At 33.9% G+C, this 17,713-nt stretch overlaps 1 protein-coding gene across 2 annotated transcripts in view; it reads right to left on the reverse strand.

Moving 5' to 3' along the window:
- The window catches only part of CHIC2 (cysteine rich hydrophobic domain 2), a 55,176-nt gene that overhangs the window by 19,313 nt on the left and 18,150 nt on the right, over window positions 1–17,713 (reverse strand). For both annotated transcript variants that reach the window (XM_069105244.1, XM_069105246.1), the window contains 2 exons: window positions 16,405–16,459; window positions 16,092–16,247 (listed from right to left, as the gene is read on the reverse strand). In XM_069105244.1, the coding sequence (XP_068961345.1) occupies window positions 16,092–16,247; window positions 16,405–16,459 (211 nt within the window). The remainder of the gene's footprint in view (window positions 1–16,091; window positions 16,248–16,404; window positions 16,460–17,713) is intronic.

A 17,713-nucleotide genomic window follows, 5' to 3' on the forward strand; every position in this document is an offset into this window, starting at 1 on the left:
GACACAGCTGCAGGTGCAAAAGGACAGAGAACTGCAGCAAGAATCAACTACAACTTAGTGCAGCTGCAGCTTCTTTATAAGGCAAGAGGAAAAAAGCATCTTGCAGTTAATACTCCAAAACAACTGAGATGTTATAAAAAATATTAATAGTGAAAAATGTTAGAATCAAAGTGTTTTTAAATTTCTAACATTTTACAGTCCAAAGTTATTATTTATTTAAAGCACCTACTGCCAATCTGGATGCCATACTTACACTCTTCATTTTAAATGTACTTAAGACTGCACTACAGTCACATGAATGCCAATTATAATTCATCATTATCTATGAATTGCCACTATTGGCATAAGTTCCCTTAAATTATGCTATAAAAGCAGAAACTCAAGTAACTTTCTAGGTAGCAGTGTGTCAATGACTAATTTATTGCATTACTTTTTTTTTTTTAACATAGTCTTTTGGGCAAGAATTTAAAAAAAAAAAAACAGTGCCCTTGTTAACAATGATCAGCAGACCTCACTTGTTTCTTTGTAAAGATAGCCTTTTGGAGACTGCTCTCCTTTTAAATGAAAATAGGGCAGCAGTTATGGTCACACTTTTTGTTAATTTAGTTGCCAGTCAGCTCCAAATCAAAAGAAAATAAGGCTGCAGAGTGTAATTAACATTCAGTTCAGTCGTTTTGTCCCTTGTCTAGCCCCCAAGCTTTGTTAAAATTGCCATCTGAATGCTGAAGGCTGTAGGGAAATCGATTTGATTCTAATCGCACCATGAAAAGAACATGATCTAACTGCTTTCAGCCCTCCGTAAATCTGTACTAGGTCTTTAGCACAATGCAACTTCCAATTTAAAAAGCACTGAATGTCTCGTCAATGACTTTGTGAAGAAAAAAGAACAAGGAGCAGACATAAAAATTCCAATAGTTGTTTAAGCATTAAAGTTCATTTGCATCACAGCGAACCTGAAAAGGGCTGACCTCTCAAACCGCCTCTCAGGTCTATGAAGTTGTAGCCTTGACAAGCTCACATTGACAGAGCTCATTGACTCTGAAAGGCTACTCTATCAATGGTGAAAAATGGCAATAGGTTCTACTCTGAGCAGGCATCTGCCTGCCCACCCGCTGCTAAACCAATGGCAAAACTGATTCAAAACCTGAATCTACCTTGTAATCTTCCTTTCTAGGACCTTTTAATAATAGATTAAGATTACTATACAATTTGAGGTTTTAATTTTGCTGGTGGTTTGAAAAAAGAGAGGGGAGAGATGAATGAAAAGAAAATCAGGCTCTTTAAGCCTGCCCTTTGATACTTAATTTTTAAAAATAAGACTCTAAAACACTAACAAATTAATATGCTATATTGAGTATTAAATGAAAAAATACAGCATTCACTATAAATGCATCCACATAAATCCTATGTCTGCCTAATAACAGAACTTTAGTCTTATGAATTCATAAGAATTTCTGATACTTTTAGCATTTACTGTAAATAATGTGAAATCTCCCTAATCTATAGCTGATAATGATTATATAACACAAACTGCAAATTTCCAACTAATTTACATAGGAATTATCTCTGCTTATGTTTCTAAATAAAACTTCAATAATACACTTTACTACTGTGAATATACTTTGGGAATGCTTAAGCCTTTTAAATCATACATTCTGCTGGTCTTTGCCAAAATCTGAATAAAAATTTGAATGCAATACATTTCTGCTAACTTCACAGTCTGGAGTAAAAGCTATGAACTAAGACAGCAGCATCCAACCTCTATAGCAAGACTTTTCCTACTTGACAGGTGAAAAAAAAAAAGCACTTGCACGTGCAGCTTAATTAATCACTGCACTTGACATCTCAATGATTTACAGTGAGGAGCAGGTGAGGACATACAAAACCAGAAAAGAATCCTTGATTTGAGTGGAACATTTCTAGCACTATGATGACAAGCATATAGATACTAGCAGTAGTATTAAAAAAAAAACCCTGTGCGACAAATTATTTGTTAGTAACAACAAAAGCTCAAATTAAAAGAAAAAAGGCTTTAGTTATGAAGAACTTTTGTTAATACTCTACAATTATTTTGGTTCACAAAATCAAAATATAGTTTTAAAGAACAAATACAATGCCAATTTGGCAGACACTGGAAAAATATACCATTTTATCACATCCATGACAGCTGTATTTAATTAGATGCCTTTAATCACTGTAAGAAAGCAGATTATAATTGCATTCAAGAAAAAATTATGTGTTTATGTCCACGGGTTTGTCATATATTCAATCTAATAAAACGTATTGCAATACTGCCAAACTATAAGGTTTTTATACTACCAAATGAAGCAAATAAAATGTAATTATAGAAATTTTTCCTTGGCTTTTGTTTACATTCATCCCTTTCCCTTACCCCCAAAGAACTTAAACGAAATGAATATACATTTGAAAAAATTTGTCTAGGGTCTGTCAATGACAATGAAACCTTAACCACTAGTGAAACACTGGTCTTTTATGTTCTAGTCCAGTGGATTTCTAAAAATGTCATTTTAATTTTTTTTAAAAGAAGTGAATTTAGTGCTTAAGAAAAGCACCAGATTGATAGTCCTGGGAACTAAAATCCTCTATTTAACTCAAAGAACAGTGGAAAAGGCAGTGCAAGCTTCAGTGTAAGCTTCCCCACCGTGCTCCACCAGTCTAGTCCCTTAATCCTTTTCTGTACTCACACCCGAGGGGTGAGAGGACAGGTTAGCAGTTTTTAGCATTGAATCTCTAGCCATTCTGCTTAAATGACCAACAAGAGAGTTAATTTTATCATGGGTTCTTGCTCTTTACAAAATGGACCAAGACCACCAACTCTCTCCATAAAGCCCAAATAACCTTCCAGAGGTAACAATATTATGCTTGAAAACATAGTATGAACTGATATTCTTAGAGTCAGAGGCTCCACTACCTGAATAGTCTACCTCCAGCACATAAAAGACCGATTTTACTTTTTGTCCATTCTACCTCCTTGCTAATTTTTTTTTTACTAATCAGTAAACTCAATTACTCAATAATAATGATTAAGACAGAGGCAACTAGCATGTATAAAATAATCTTTAGCCAGCATCTGAATTTTTTAAACCTAACACTACTAACAAGTCTAGATTATAGGGTGGGAATTTTAGTTTCTTAATTTTCTTCATTTTAACTTCTTGTTTTTTAGTGCGTTAGGGAACAGAAACCAGAAGATGAGAGAGTTGGGGAAGGAAGAATAAACGGTCATATAAGTCCATAAATTAGGTAATCGAATCATAAATAACCAGGAATTAAAATCATGAATGGAAATCCTTTCATACATTTTAATAAATGTCCTTATTTCTGATTTTCCCAAAGAGTAAATCGTTTCCTAGGAATAAACTCACATGACATTATCCAGACTGGTATTATATACTGATAAACAAACAATAAACAAACCTTGCTAGTTTTTAACCCAAACTGCCATAATATACTTTACCTAATGGCTCACTAATAATATTGTTCCTATCAAACTGACTTAACTTTGATTCACCTAATACTGTCTTCTCAGAGGATCAATTGATGATATTAACCAGGGTGTGCTTATAAATCATGTCTTTTAGAGATGGACTTGCCCAGGATCAAACTAATAAGCATCTGAAGTCTTATTTGAACTCAGGTCCTTGACTCCAGGCTGAGTATTCCAAAATCTAGCTGCCAACCAAGTAGAGTTTCTGCATAAACTGCCCAATTTGAGTTTGGGTTTCATCTTGGTGGAAGAGTTTGTTTTTCTGTGTTTCTAGCTGGCTAATTCACAAATATTAAGTGAAGTTTGGTTTTAGGGTTTTTTGGTTATTGTAAATAAGGTTTCTTTTTTTATTGCTAATAAATGAGAAGGTAATGATTTTATGGATTAATCTTGTATTTTACAACCTTGCTCAACTTGCCTCATTAACACATCTTGTTAAATGCAGCTTATTTTTTTTATAAGTGCCATTTCTTAATTTTTAAATTTAATCTCAAGTACACTAAAAATATGTATCAAGATCCCTTAACTATTTATTCTTACATTTTATTCTGATATTACTGATAAATCTTTTATGAATTTAACTGTCAAACTGTTTTTTGAAACATAAAAATTGAGAATTGCAACCTCTCATTTGTTCTCAATCTCTTTTTCCTCAAAACAAAACTATGAGCTAAATATTAAGTATTATTGTCCCCATTTTGTAGATGTAATAATGGAGTGCAGAGAGTAAATTTATTTTCCCAGGACCACACAGCTAAAAACTGTAAAAACTAATAGCTAAACCCAGTCTCATATACCACATCATGCTGCCTCTCAATCTGAAATAAAATTTATATTTTTAAAAAAACACTAATTACCATACTTCCATAAAGTTCAATGAAAACAAAAGCATCTATTGCAAGTTTATCATACTTAGGAGTTTTGCCTTCAGGGTAGCAAGTTCCTTTCTCCCTCTCCTTTTCTGAATTCTCATCTGGTTTTTCTGACTTTTTTTCCTTCTTCTTCCTCTTTTTCTTAAAAAAACAAAACAAAACTATTTGTTATAAGAGATGGTTCTCTGGGAGGGGGAGAGGAAGCAGTCAGAAATGAAGCTACTAGGAGTATCTGATGTAAAAGGGGGAAACAGCATGGCAGAGAAGATATTTAGAGACCAGGAGGTTTGGATTCAAATTCTGCCTGATACTTGCCAGTTGTGTAACCTTGCAGAAGTCACATAGCCCCCTTCAGCCTCATATTTACTCATCTCCACATCTGATCAGCTGCAAAGTCTACCAATTCCACCATAACATTTCTAGTATCTGTTTTCTTCTCTACTTATATGCTGGGCCCTTATCACTTAAGGTCTCTCTGACTCCAGTCTCCAATACATCTTCCTTACAGCTTCTAATTTGATATTCCTAAAGTACAGGTCTGGCCATATCACTTACCCCATTCCTAAAGAATCAAATATAAACTTCACTGGCATTTAAGGTCCTTCTCAATCTAGCTTCATACTATCTTTCCAGATTGATTACATATTACTCCCCCCTAACAAATTCTATACTTAAGGCAAACAGCCCTACTTGCTGTTCCTCACACTTGGCATTGTCTTCCACTTCTGTGCCTTTGTACAGGCTGTCCCCCACACTTGGGATGGTATTCTTTTTTTATATCAACCTCTTAGAATCCCTAGAACTCAGTTCAAAGGCACTTCTTTCAAAAGGTCTTTCCTCATTCTGTCAGTTAAAATTCCCAGGCCTTCTTCCCCCACCCTTCAGGGTTTTGTTTCGGTTTTTTGTTATGTATCCTATATGTATCTTTGAATATGTCATGTCGCTCCAGTAGAATCTAAGTCCCTTGAGGGCAGAACTGTTTAGATTTTGTTTCTCCAGAGCCTAGTACAGTGAATGACACATGGTGGGTGCTTAATAAGTACTTAATAACTGACAATAATACCAATATTAACTCATTTACTGCATTTTGTGAGGTTCAAATGAGATAAAGAATATAAAGTATTTTGTAGTCAGTTGGAATGCAAAGAGCTAAGCAATAACTTGTGGGAAGGAAGGAATAAAGAAATAAAGGAAGGTACGAGTAAAGGAGTATCTAAGCAAACTTAGATACAAACAAATGGATATAATGGAATACTGTTATGCTATAAAAAATTATGAATGAGAAAATTATAGGAACATGGGAAAGACCTGACTAAAGTAAAATACTTCATTCATCTTAAAGAGAGATAAATTGCAAAAGCTTAATATTATATATGTTACCAGACATGGTCATTTTGTGCATTAGTTTTATTTAACTATTTTTCTTTGTTACCAGGTAGGGTTCAACTGAAGATGGTAGAAGGGTAAAGAAGAAGGTTAGTTTTGTGGGAAATAGCTATGCTGTGGTATCAAGAACCATACTGTATCAAAAAATTTAAAAAGGAGAATACATGCCAACTATCCAAGAAATAATGAGGTATCGATATAACTTTTGAAAAAAAGTAACAGATGAATTTTACTGAAGGGAAGTGAAATAATGCATTTAAAGAAAAATAATCCAAATGCATTTAAAAATCAGAGATTACTCTCTGAAGAGTATTCTTAGAAGATGTATTGCTTTGTCTAGAAACAAAAGATATTCTATTGTAGCATAAAACTCTGGCACTTTCATACCTGGAATACTACTAGCAATTTTGGTCATTTCAAAAAGGACATTCAAGAGCTAAAGCTAGTATATCTAAAAGAAAAAAAAAAGGTAACTAAAATGATTAAGAAACTGCCACAAAAGAAACTAAATTAGAACTCAAAAAAGATAAAAGGCTGAGAGAAGGGAAATGATCAAATCCTACGGACTCATAAAGAGTATAGATAAGATAATCATGTATCTTATATACTACTTAAAAAAACTGAAATATAGTGATAATTTAAAGAAAAAAGGAAAAACTATTTCAAATAAGTGGCAAACAAAAGACTCAAGAAATGATGCAGGCTAAAAATAAAATCAAGAAAGGTTAGGGGTAACAGTAAAATTCCCATATGACAATAGCAATCTATAGCAGACAACCAAAAAGCAAAAGGGGGGTGTGAGGTGGACAATGAATGGCCTTTTAGTAACCCAAATAAATGCTTTATGATCTATGCATTTTAAGAGACTTTCAAGTACCCTCAAGGATTCAGAACCTTTTTGCTCTATTTTAAAATAATTCTCATAAGCTTATTTACATTGTTTCCCAGCCCACAGATGATCAGAAATTAAAAGTAAATTAGAAAGATAGAGTGCTAGAAGCTGGCATACTTAAGTAGTAACAAATGACATTTGATACCAAGAAATAGAAAATTATAAAAATCAGAAACAAAAACACAAAGTATGACAATGTTCTTAGGACCATTCTAATGACACAGGGTTCTACATTATTCAATAACCTCTGAAGGAGAAGTATATAATACCTGGTGTTCATAATAATTACCTTGAGTCAGTCAATAAAAATTGTTTACATTCTGTTCAGTATGTCATTTAAAGAATACATCAGATATATAATATTTTTATAATGACTAGCATCAAATATAAACTAAGAACACAATAAACTAAGAAATAATAATAAATAAAACAAAGTTGCTATATAAAATGTTTTAACCAAATCTGCCCTCTCCCCATCCCTGCCCCACCCCCAATGGAGAACAAATGTAAAAACAAAACCTGTTACAAACATGCATAGTCAAGCAAAACAAATTCAGCATTGGCCATGAGCAAAAATAAATAAATAAATAAAACCAACACCAAAAGTGTGTATACATATGTGCATGAACACATATATGTGTGCATTCACATATATGTCTCATTCTGCACTCAGAAGTTTTTCACTCTATCAGAAGGTAGATAACATGTTTCATCACTGGTCCCATGGAATTGTGGCTGGTCCTTCAGCTATTCAAACTTTCTAAGTCTTTCAAAACTATTTATATTTACAATATTATTGTCATTGTATATAATCTGTTCTGCTGATTCTCTTTACTTCACTCTGCATCAGTTCGTACAAATCCTCCCACATTTCTTTGAAACCATCCCTTTCATCGTTTCTTATAGCACAAAAGTACTCCCTCACATTTGTATACCATAATTTGTTCCATTCCCCAACTGAAAGATATCTTGCTTCCAACTCTTTGCCACCTCAAAGAGCTGTAGTTTTGAACATCCTTAGTGTTTTGCTTAGAATTAATCCTTTCCTCAATCCACCCTCCTTCAAATTCCCCCTTCTTTCTTCTCTTTTCTTCCTTTTTTTTTTTTTTTTTTTTTTTTTTTGGAGAGCAGTTGGGGTTAAGTAACTTGCCCAAGGTCACACGGCTAGTTTTTGTGTTAAGTGTCTAAGGCCGGATTTGAACTCAGGTCCTCCTGACTCCAGGGCCGGTGCTCTATTCACTGCACCACCTAGCCACCCCCTCTCTGCTTCTTAATAGTGTGGCAGCTGCTAAATCGTGTGATGATTCTGACTAGCTCCTTAGTACTTGAATTCTTCCTTTCTGAGTGCTTGTAGAATTTTCTCTTTTGCCCTGGAAGCTCTGAATTTAAGCCACAATATTCCTGGGAGTTTCATTTTGGGGTTTCTTTCAAGAGGTGACCAGTGGGTATTTTCTAATTCCATTCTGTCCTCTGGTTCTAAGAGATCTAGGCTGTTTTCTTTTTTTAACATTCATATTTTTATCTTCAGTTCCAAATTCTCTCCCTCACTCAAGCCACACCCCTCTCATTGACAAGGCAAGCAATATGATATCCATTATACATGCAACATCATGGAAAACATATTTCCTTATTAGTCATGTAACAAAAATAAATAAAAGAAAAATGAAGGGAAAAATATCCTTCAATCTGCACTCAAGAATTCATCAATTCTTTCTTATACATGGTTAGCATTTTTCCATATTGCTGTTGTTCAATCACTTTGGTCACGTCTGACTCTTCATGACCCCATTTGGGGTTTTCTTGGCAAAGATACTAGAGAGGTTTGCCATTTCCTTCTAAGTCTTTCACAGCCAAGTATCATTACAATATTACTGTTATTGTGTACAATTCTCATTTTACTTTGCATCAGTTCATACACATCTTTCCAGGTTTTTCCAAAACTATCCCCTTGATCATTTCTTACAGCACAACAGCATTCCATCACAATCATATACCACAATTTGTTCAGCCATCCACCAATTAATAAGCATCTCTGGGCAGTTTTCTTTTAAAGATTTCGTGAAATAGGATGTCTAGCCTCTTTCTTTTTGGTCATGGCCTTCAGGTAGCCCAATGATTCTTAATTTTTTTCTCTTCTGTTTTCCAAGTCAGTATGTTTTTCCATGCGATGCCTTACATTTATTTCCTTCCTGTTTTTGTAAATTTTTTAATTTGTTTTAATATTTCTTTATCTCATGGAGTCACTGGGTTCTATTTGGTTTATTCTAATTTTCAGAATTTGTTGCTTAGGCAAGTTTCATCCCCCTTGTGCCAAGATGTTAATTCCTTTTCCAATTCTTTCTCATTTCTTTTCCAATTTTTTCCTCTAGTGATCTCATTTATACATACATAGATACATATGTGTGTGTGTCTATATGTATATGCATATATTTTAAGTGTCTTATTTCATCTCTTCCAGGAATTTTAGTTGAATTTGTGCCCAAGCTGCATTTTTGAAGATTTGCTGTTAAGTGTTTTGGAGTCATTCTCTTCTGAGTTTGTGTCTTCAATGTCCCTGTCACAATAACTTTTTATGATGAAATCCTTTTTTTATTTGCTCATTTTTCCAGCTTACTTCCTAAGTCTGAATTTAATTTTGGGGACAGGATTTACATGCATGTGAAGGAAATGTATGGGCTAGCCCTATTGCTGCTTTCTTGACTATTATGTTATTCCAGGATATCAAGGACAGTTTTGGTTGGGGACCTATAAGTTTTCAATGCTCCCAATGTAGTCTAGAATCCAGGTAAAGTCTCATCCCTGGCTCCCAGATCTTAGCAATTCAAGTTCTGACCTGGGCTTAGGTCTGAGCAACAGTAGACTCTTGAATTCAACCCCTATTAGCCAGCTACAAAGCTATACTCCCTTTGGTCTGAGACTCCCACCCTGGTTACTCCTCCATAGAATTCAGATTGGACAACAAGCTGTAATTCAGAGCCTGCTCTGCTCTTGGGGTCTTAACCACACAGCTGCTGCTTGTTTTTGGACTTACTTGCTCATGATTGCTCATCATTTTGGACAGCTCCACAGGTCCCTGGGTTTGTTATTCAGAACTGAATGGTGACAAAGTTGCCAGCAGACACCTATTCCTGTACCCTACATGAGTTCACAGTGCCCTATTATGGGTCTGGAGCCTTGTCTTGTTCTTGAACACAGTCCCTGTGCACATTTATGACTAGATTCCAACCCTAGAATATAAACCATTCTGTCTCCCTATGCCAACTTGGGCTAGACAAATGAATCATTGTGATTTTCCTTTGATTCCCAATCAAGATTTGTTCTGGTGAATTTTATGTGTAGGGGGTTGGGGTGGGGAGGGTGAGATAAGAAAACTCACTGAACTTCTTCCTATTATTCTATCTATTCTCTACCTTCTTCCTATTCTCATATTGGCTCCATCCTGCTACATATAAATTAATGAATAACAGATTCAAAATAGAAAACTAGGGATGTTTTGTGGACCCATCACTAAATTTTTGATCTCTACATAATTAACACTTTCATCGCTCTTGTTTCCAAAGGCCAATGCTCTATAAGGTTAATTTCACTTAACCAGGTCACCAACCTAACTTGTACTCACCTCAAGGACCAAGACTATGTATCATTTTATTCTTGACATGGTAATTTGCTTAAATAAATGTTCGTTTACCATGATAATATTTATGCCCACAACCAACCAGATATGACAAGTAGCAATTTAGCTTCCAGTGTTAAGTCAGTGACTTCCATTTCCAAAAGCATTCTCTGACTTTCCCCCACAGTCTAGTATTTCTACTATCAAAGTTAGGCATATTTCAGGTGTGAGGCTTTTGTGGATTTCAGAGATAGTTTTGGTCTTTTTCCTCTAATGAAAAGCAAAGGATGGATACTAACTCACTAAAATCACATTTATTGTTCAGTGTGTCTTTAATTTTTTAAAGTCACTTTTCAAAGCACCAGCAGACAAGTAATTTCACATGTTATAAAGAAAATGGCTTCTGAAATAGTAAAGACTAAAAAAAGAATCAAGAAATTTCAATGTTGAGGAAACTAAAGCCTTTATTTCATATACCAGTGAAGATAGCAATGGCAAGAAATTAATACTATACTAGAACACTTTCCACTTCAAGTACTTATAAAAGTTAAAAAAAAAAACCTAAAAAGTGACCAATGTGGGCAAATAAAAATTAAAAATAATGCTTCACTGATCATAGAGATGACAGGATTCAGAAATGAAAGATACCTCAGAGATTACCTAGTCTAACTTTAGGATTCCCTTTCTCCATCTTTGCTTCTACCAAGACAAGAAATTATACCACAGTACTGTTTTCAAATTTACAAAGCAACACGTCATAAATTATTCCTACAAAATCTGAAGCATTAAATGTAGGGAATATTCATATATCAGGATCTAATACACACTGTATCACTAACAAGCTGTGTCACCTTGGGGGAGTCACTTAACATCTCTGTGCCTTGGTTTCCTCATCTATAAGTTAAAAGGATGAGATTCTAAGGTATTTTCCAGCTCTCAAATTCTCTAAGTTCATAAAATAAATAATAGCACCTACTGTACAAGTGTGATATTTTACTCTAGTTTTCTCAAGCACTGTAAATATGACAGATTGTAAGATTTCTACTATAGATCCAGGATATATTAGAGATGGAAAAATTCCTACAGTCTGAGAAAAGGAAAGGGGAACTCAATAAAAAGGAGAATATGGCTTGGAAAGTAGCTATGAAGTTCTTCAAAGTTCATAAATTCCTAAAAAAAAATAATCTTTTCTTCTATGCCAAAAGCTTTTATACTTTCCTATTTGTACTGTAGGACAATGGACAAATAAAATTCCCTCTGCCAAGTTTTCTGTTCTAATAAAATTTTTTTAAAAAATCAACTCATAGGGGCAGCTAGGTGGTGCATTGAATAGAACACAGGCCCTGAAGTGAGGAAGACCTGAGTTCAAAGCCAGCCTCAGATACTTGACACTTGCTGTGTGACCTTGGGAAAGTCACTTAACCTTTACTGCCTACCCCCTCCAAAAACAAAACAAAAACAATTCATATTTTAAGCATCCATGATCTCATATACATGGATATTCTCCCTCTCTGACAGTTCATATTATGAACACGTAAAGACTTTAAGTTCCTTGAGAGGAGTGACTTATCTTTTGCCTTCCTTTGTATCCCCAGCACTTAGCATAATGGCTGACACATAATAGGCACTTACTAAATGCTAGATGACTGACATTATGCTTTGTCTTTTGTGATTCTGGTACATGTTCACTCATCCTCCAAAGAGGAATTATGCAGCATGCTAGAGAGCTTCCTCAGGATTTCAACCTTTCCTGGGTAATAATGAATCACTCAATCTATCATTCATCTGATATCTCTTTCACACTATGTGAGCAGCCCACCTACTTTTCCAATGTTATATTTATCTACTTTATAAATTTTACAACATTTCTATGTATCTTTCCACTTCCCTTTGAGTCACTAGCAGTTTTGATTCTTAAGAAACTGTGGTGCTCCAAGATTCACAACTATATAACATCACCAGAATAACATTGGGATTAAAAAGATGAATACTTGTGGCCAGGGACAGCCTGACACCATTTCCAAAAACACTCTAATTAAATTTCTTCCTCCATTTCAATTCAGGGACAAATTTACTATCCACCTGCTGTTTGTCCAAGATCCACATATTGATGGACTAATTCACTGGACTGCCCATCCAAATGCATGTCATAGCAGAGGCAACAGGCATCTTTTATCAACTTGTTTTTTCCTGTGCAACTGTTAAACTAATCTCTATTCAATAACCATGGGTGTCATTAAGGAAGTCATATGGTATTCTGAGATTTTACTTCTGAAGCATGATATACAAAAACCAGGAATATTTGGAATAGCTCATGATCTGTAGTGATATACTGCTACACTTGGACATCCTCCATGACAGCATCAAATACCTTGTTGAAACATCTGGAGTACTGTATTCAGTTCTTGGTACTACATGTTAGTAAAAATATTGACAACCTTAAGAGTAGCCAGAAAAAGATAACAAGAATGAAATCATGCTATATGAGTACTGGCTGGAAGAATAAGAGAGTTTGGCCTAGAGAAGAAAAGAATTAGGGAGAATATTATAGTTGTTCAAAAGTTTTCAAATACTCTTTAAGTATCTGAAGGGCTGTCATGTGGATGAGGGAATATATTTGTTCTATTTGGTTTTCAAAAACAAAACTAGGAGTAATGAGTATAAATTACAAAAAGATTAGTTTTGATACAAAGAAAAACTTTGTATCAATTAACGCTATCCAAAATGTAATGGAAAAGAAGGCGCCAGTGTTTTCCCCTAACTGAAGGGCTTCATGTCAAGTTTAGATGACTATTTCTGAGACATATTATAGACAGACCTTTTTTCAGGTACCAGTTGGATTAAATGGCATCTGAAGTTGCTTCTGTATTTGAAATTCCATCATTTCACAATTCTACATCTCTTGTTTTGTGCTATGTTTGACACTGATAATTTGAAGATCTTTAAACAAAATGACCTCTGCAGTTATAATTATGTAATATCTTTTACATAAATTTATTGTAAAATCAATAACCATTAACAAAAATTAAAAACATAATAAAATCTTATGTAAATTCCTTAGCATTTAATAAGATATAACCAAATTAGCTAAATAAGAAAAAAAAAGTAGTTTTGTTTCATGCCCTTTCTCAAACATGTCTCAAATACTGCTACCTTTGGCTTAGTTTTCTTCCTTTAGAAAATAAACAGTCACCAATATATGTATATGTAGGTCTAGTTCTGTTGAATTAACTTTGCATGATTTTTAAGTATTATGCTTACTCCAGCAGCATATATATTAAAACAAGAAAAATACAGAAAAAAATTAATATGGTCGCTAAGGAAGGATGACACACTGTATATAAGTCTTTCCATGTTTGTTTTACAATTATTATTTTTGTGGCACCATAGCATACCAAATTTATTCACCCATTCACTAACCGATGGATCTGTATTCACTTCTAATATTTTGCTAACATAGTTATAGCAGAGATAAAAATTTTTATGGGGGCAGATTGCTTTTCCCCTTTTGATATTTTTGGAATGAAATTTTAGCAATAAAATCAACCAGTACCCAAATAATATACTAGGTTTTGTGCTTCATATATTATCATACCTCTGTACCAGCTTGTGGTTCTAACAATGTATTCAAATGTCCATTTTCCTACAGCTCTGACAATACTAAATTTTATCATTTTTAAAACCATTTTCCCCATTCTAGTGGGGATAAGACAACATTCTGATTTGCATTTTCTGTTTGTTAGAAAATACAGAATTCTTTTCACATAGATATGAACAGTTTATAGCCAAAAACTGCTCATGTCTTTTGACCACCACCCCAAAAGGGAGCATGTATTGTTAGTCTTATGTCAGCTCCTTATATAACTAATGTTCTGGATATCAGACCTTGATCTGATACATTTACAGCAAATATTTTCTGCCAATCTGTCTCTTCTTTTAACTTCAGCAATAATGCTTTCCATTATTGCTTTTATTTTCATATAATTAAATTTTATCTGAAATAATTTCTACTTCCTTGATAAAAATGTTCCTCTTATTCAACTGAGAAAACAAGTCTTTCTTCTACCTTTTTAAAATATATGATTACTGATACAACAATTCCAGTGTGCTGAACAGCAAAGTATAGCTCAACACATCTATTTTTCTTTGCCACATAGCTATAGTTTTTCCAGGAGTGTTTACTGAATACTGATTACATTCTCTAGCGTTTCTAAGTGTGAGGTGAGAATTTTGAATGATCTCAATATATTCATGAAAGATACCTTACTGAAGAGATCTCAATGCTGTTATGTTCTACTGAATTTTTCTTTTAAATCAACAAAACAATACACACAACACTATATCTTTCAGTTAATTGTATGACTGTGAAGATATGGTCTGCAGTAGAGAATAATCTTTAGAAACCTACCCATTTTATCCTCATATTTTCATTAAGAATACTCTTGGTACTTTTATGTATGATTTCCATGAGGATTTTGGAAATAAGTGGACTGTATTCAACAGATATATATATATGATGCCTTGACTTGACAGGCTTTTGTCAAGTTCTCTGTAGAATTTATCTTCTTAATTCTCTGCAATAGATGTTGGCACATACATTGTAATTATCTACATGGTATGTTTATGTTCACTGTAAGTACTGAAAGGTAAAATAGGGGCAGCCAGGTGGCGCAGTGAGTAAGAGCACTGGCCCTGGCGTCGGGAGACCTGGGATCGGTTCCGGCCTCAGATACTTGGCACCCACACAAAATAACTGGCCGTGTAACCTTGAGCAAGTTATTTAACCTCAATTGCTTAAGAAAAAAAAAGGTAAAATGATCAAGTATCCCAAGAAATTATATGTCAGAGTACATGATGAAACTAATGACACAAATTCCTTTATTTGCTTCTCTAAAAAGAACTTTTGAGGCATTCTTCTAGTTTTACTTATCGTAAGAATGTAGATACCAATGTTTTAATCTTTCTAGTAGTATATCAAAATCATCAGTCAATGGATCAAGATCTTACATTTAGAATATAAGCAGTTATGTTAATGTTTATTGAACATTTTAAAACTGTGTTTCTTAGCACCCTTTTCAGTCAGGATACCAGATAGACTTATGTAGTGGTTTTTATTATCTGTTGTCAATATAGGAAGACTATCAGTCAGGATATCAGACCACTAGCATCAATCACTGAGGAAGCACAAAAAGCTGCAATGAAGGCTACCATATATTTTTCTTTGTGCCATGAATTGACATGGCCAAAGAATTCATCACCTAATGCTTGACATACTAGTGATTATCTTTCTCTGTATTTTTGGCTAGACTAGTCTTCAGAAAATGGGTACATGAGTAAGAGTGCCGGCCCCAGAGTCGGGAGGACCCAGGATTGGTTCTGGCCTCAGATACTTAACACCCACACAAAAAAGAACTGGCCATGTAACCTTGGGCAAGTTACTTAACCCCAATTGCTTTAAAAAAAAAAAAGAAAGAAAACAGGTACAAAATCAATTCATGATGAAATAAAATACATGGACCAAATAAGTTTTCATTCTATTAAACTGTAACAGAAGTTCATGCATATATATCTTACACAAATACTAAGAGCAAATTGTATGTATTTAGTCTGTGATAAACAGCTAAATATTTATTTCCATCATTCAGGTTTTAGGTTTTAAACTACCAGAATTATAATTATTTAACTTTGTTTTTGTACATTATTCCTCATAGCATGTTTCACTCAATACTGTTCAATATGACGATCAGTTATTGAAGCATAAGAAACTGAACAAGACATGCCTTCCTATTTGCAAATATATAAATATATAATTCAACTTACTCTTTTACTGAGACAAATAACTGGCCACATGCTGCAACCTAACGTACAGCAGCAACAAAGGCAACCACAAAGTAGCCAACGGACATTAACTGGAAGGTTCTTCTTAAGACAACTGTTAACTCTGTTGATGCTGGCTTTAAATTCTTCAGGTGCTACCTAAAGAGATTTAAAAAAAAAATCACTAAAATATTAAAGTAAAAAATAATTTCTACAATCATTGAAATTCAAATAACAAAGCGTTTTTTTTTTTTTTTGGTAACAAGACCTTTAGTTGAATGGCTGACAAATATTATTAAATAATTCCAACACTCACTTTTCCAGTTAATGATGAAGGGAATTCTGATTCAAATTTGTTGCTCAGTCCAAATCTATGAAAATAAAAAACATAATAATAAAGTCATTGCATGGTATTATAGTGCAAAAAAAGATATTAAATTGCTCTCAACTTATCAAAATCATAAGAATACTTTACATAGCTGATATTTCACATATTGCTTTACATTTTGCAAAATGACATGTGTATACATATATATGTAAAACATCATTTTATCCTCACAAAATATTATGATGTAGCTATTATAATTTTTCCCATTTAACAAATGAGGAAACTGGGGCTCAGAAAGGTTAACTGATTTGCCCATGGTCACAGAGCTAGTAAATATATATATACAGATTAACAATGAAAGCTTAAATATGATATAGAAACATTTCATTAAATACTACTCAAAAGTATTACAAGTCATTATGTTGGCAGATGCAATAATAACTATTGTAAAATGAAAACTGGCTATATCAGTAGTTCTTAACCTTTTTACGTTATGAACCTCCTGGGCAGTCTGGTGAATACTATGGACCCCTTTTCAGGATGTTTTAAATGCATTAAAATACACAGTATTAGAAAGGAAACCAATTTTGCTGAAACATAGTTATCAAAATACCTTTTAAAAACAAACTCATAGACCCCCTGAAATATATCCGTGCACAGACTTAAGGTTAAGAATCCCTGAGCTAGATGTTCCATTGGATGGGAGTATATTCATTCACATATGCTTTACTTTAAGAACTGACTTCAAACATTTCATATGATTGCTGGGTTAGTAACCTCTTCAAAAGAAAAAGTAAAAATAAGGGAGAAGTAGGAAATTAGAAGGCAGAAGGAGAGAGGTGGGGAAAGTGAGTAAGGGAAAACACAAAGAGGTGGAGAAAAATACAAAAAACTGCCTCAGAAGCCAAGAAATAAAAGAGGGAGCTAGCTGGTTCTTCTGAAGTTTTATCAGAAACACGATGTTTAGGTATTAAAATACTGAAGGGATTTTACCATTCTGGAAATGAGATCAAAACACCATGAGATAAGTAATTTGGCTTTGGCTATTTGTTCTTTAATTCTCACTAGCCAAAGAGACTATGGCTTTATAAAATATTCCTACCAAGGACATATTATCATTTTCTGTTGTTGAACTGCCATCACATAAGATGGTACAGAAGAAAAATGCAACAAAGGAAACATATTTGTTATGAACTCAAATGTTACCTAATTAAAATGGCCAAAAAGTTTGCCCCTAGAGAATAGTAAATGTACTTCTTCCTGTCTTTGGAGAACTAAAGGTATAAAAGATTACATA

Source organism: Petaurus breviceps, unplaced genomic scaffold (assembly GCF_028583685.1).
Source record: "Petaurus breviceps papuanus isolate PSGF00001 unplaced genomic scaffold, PetGlider_PUasm1.0 76, whole genome shotgun sequence".
NCBI classification, from domain to species: Eukaryota; Metazoa; Chordata; class Mammalia; order Diprotodontia; family Petauridae; genus Petaurus; species Petaurus breviceps.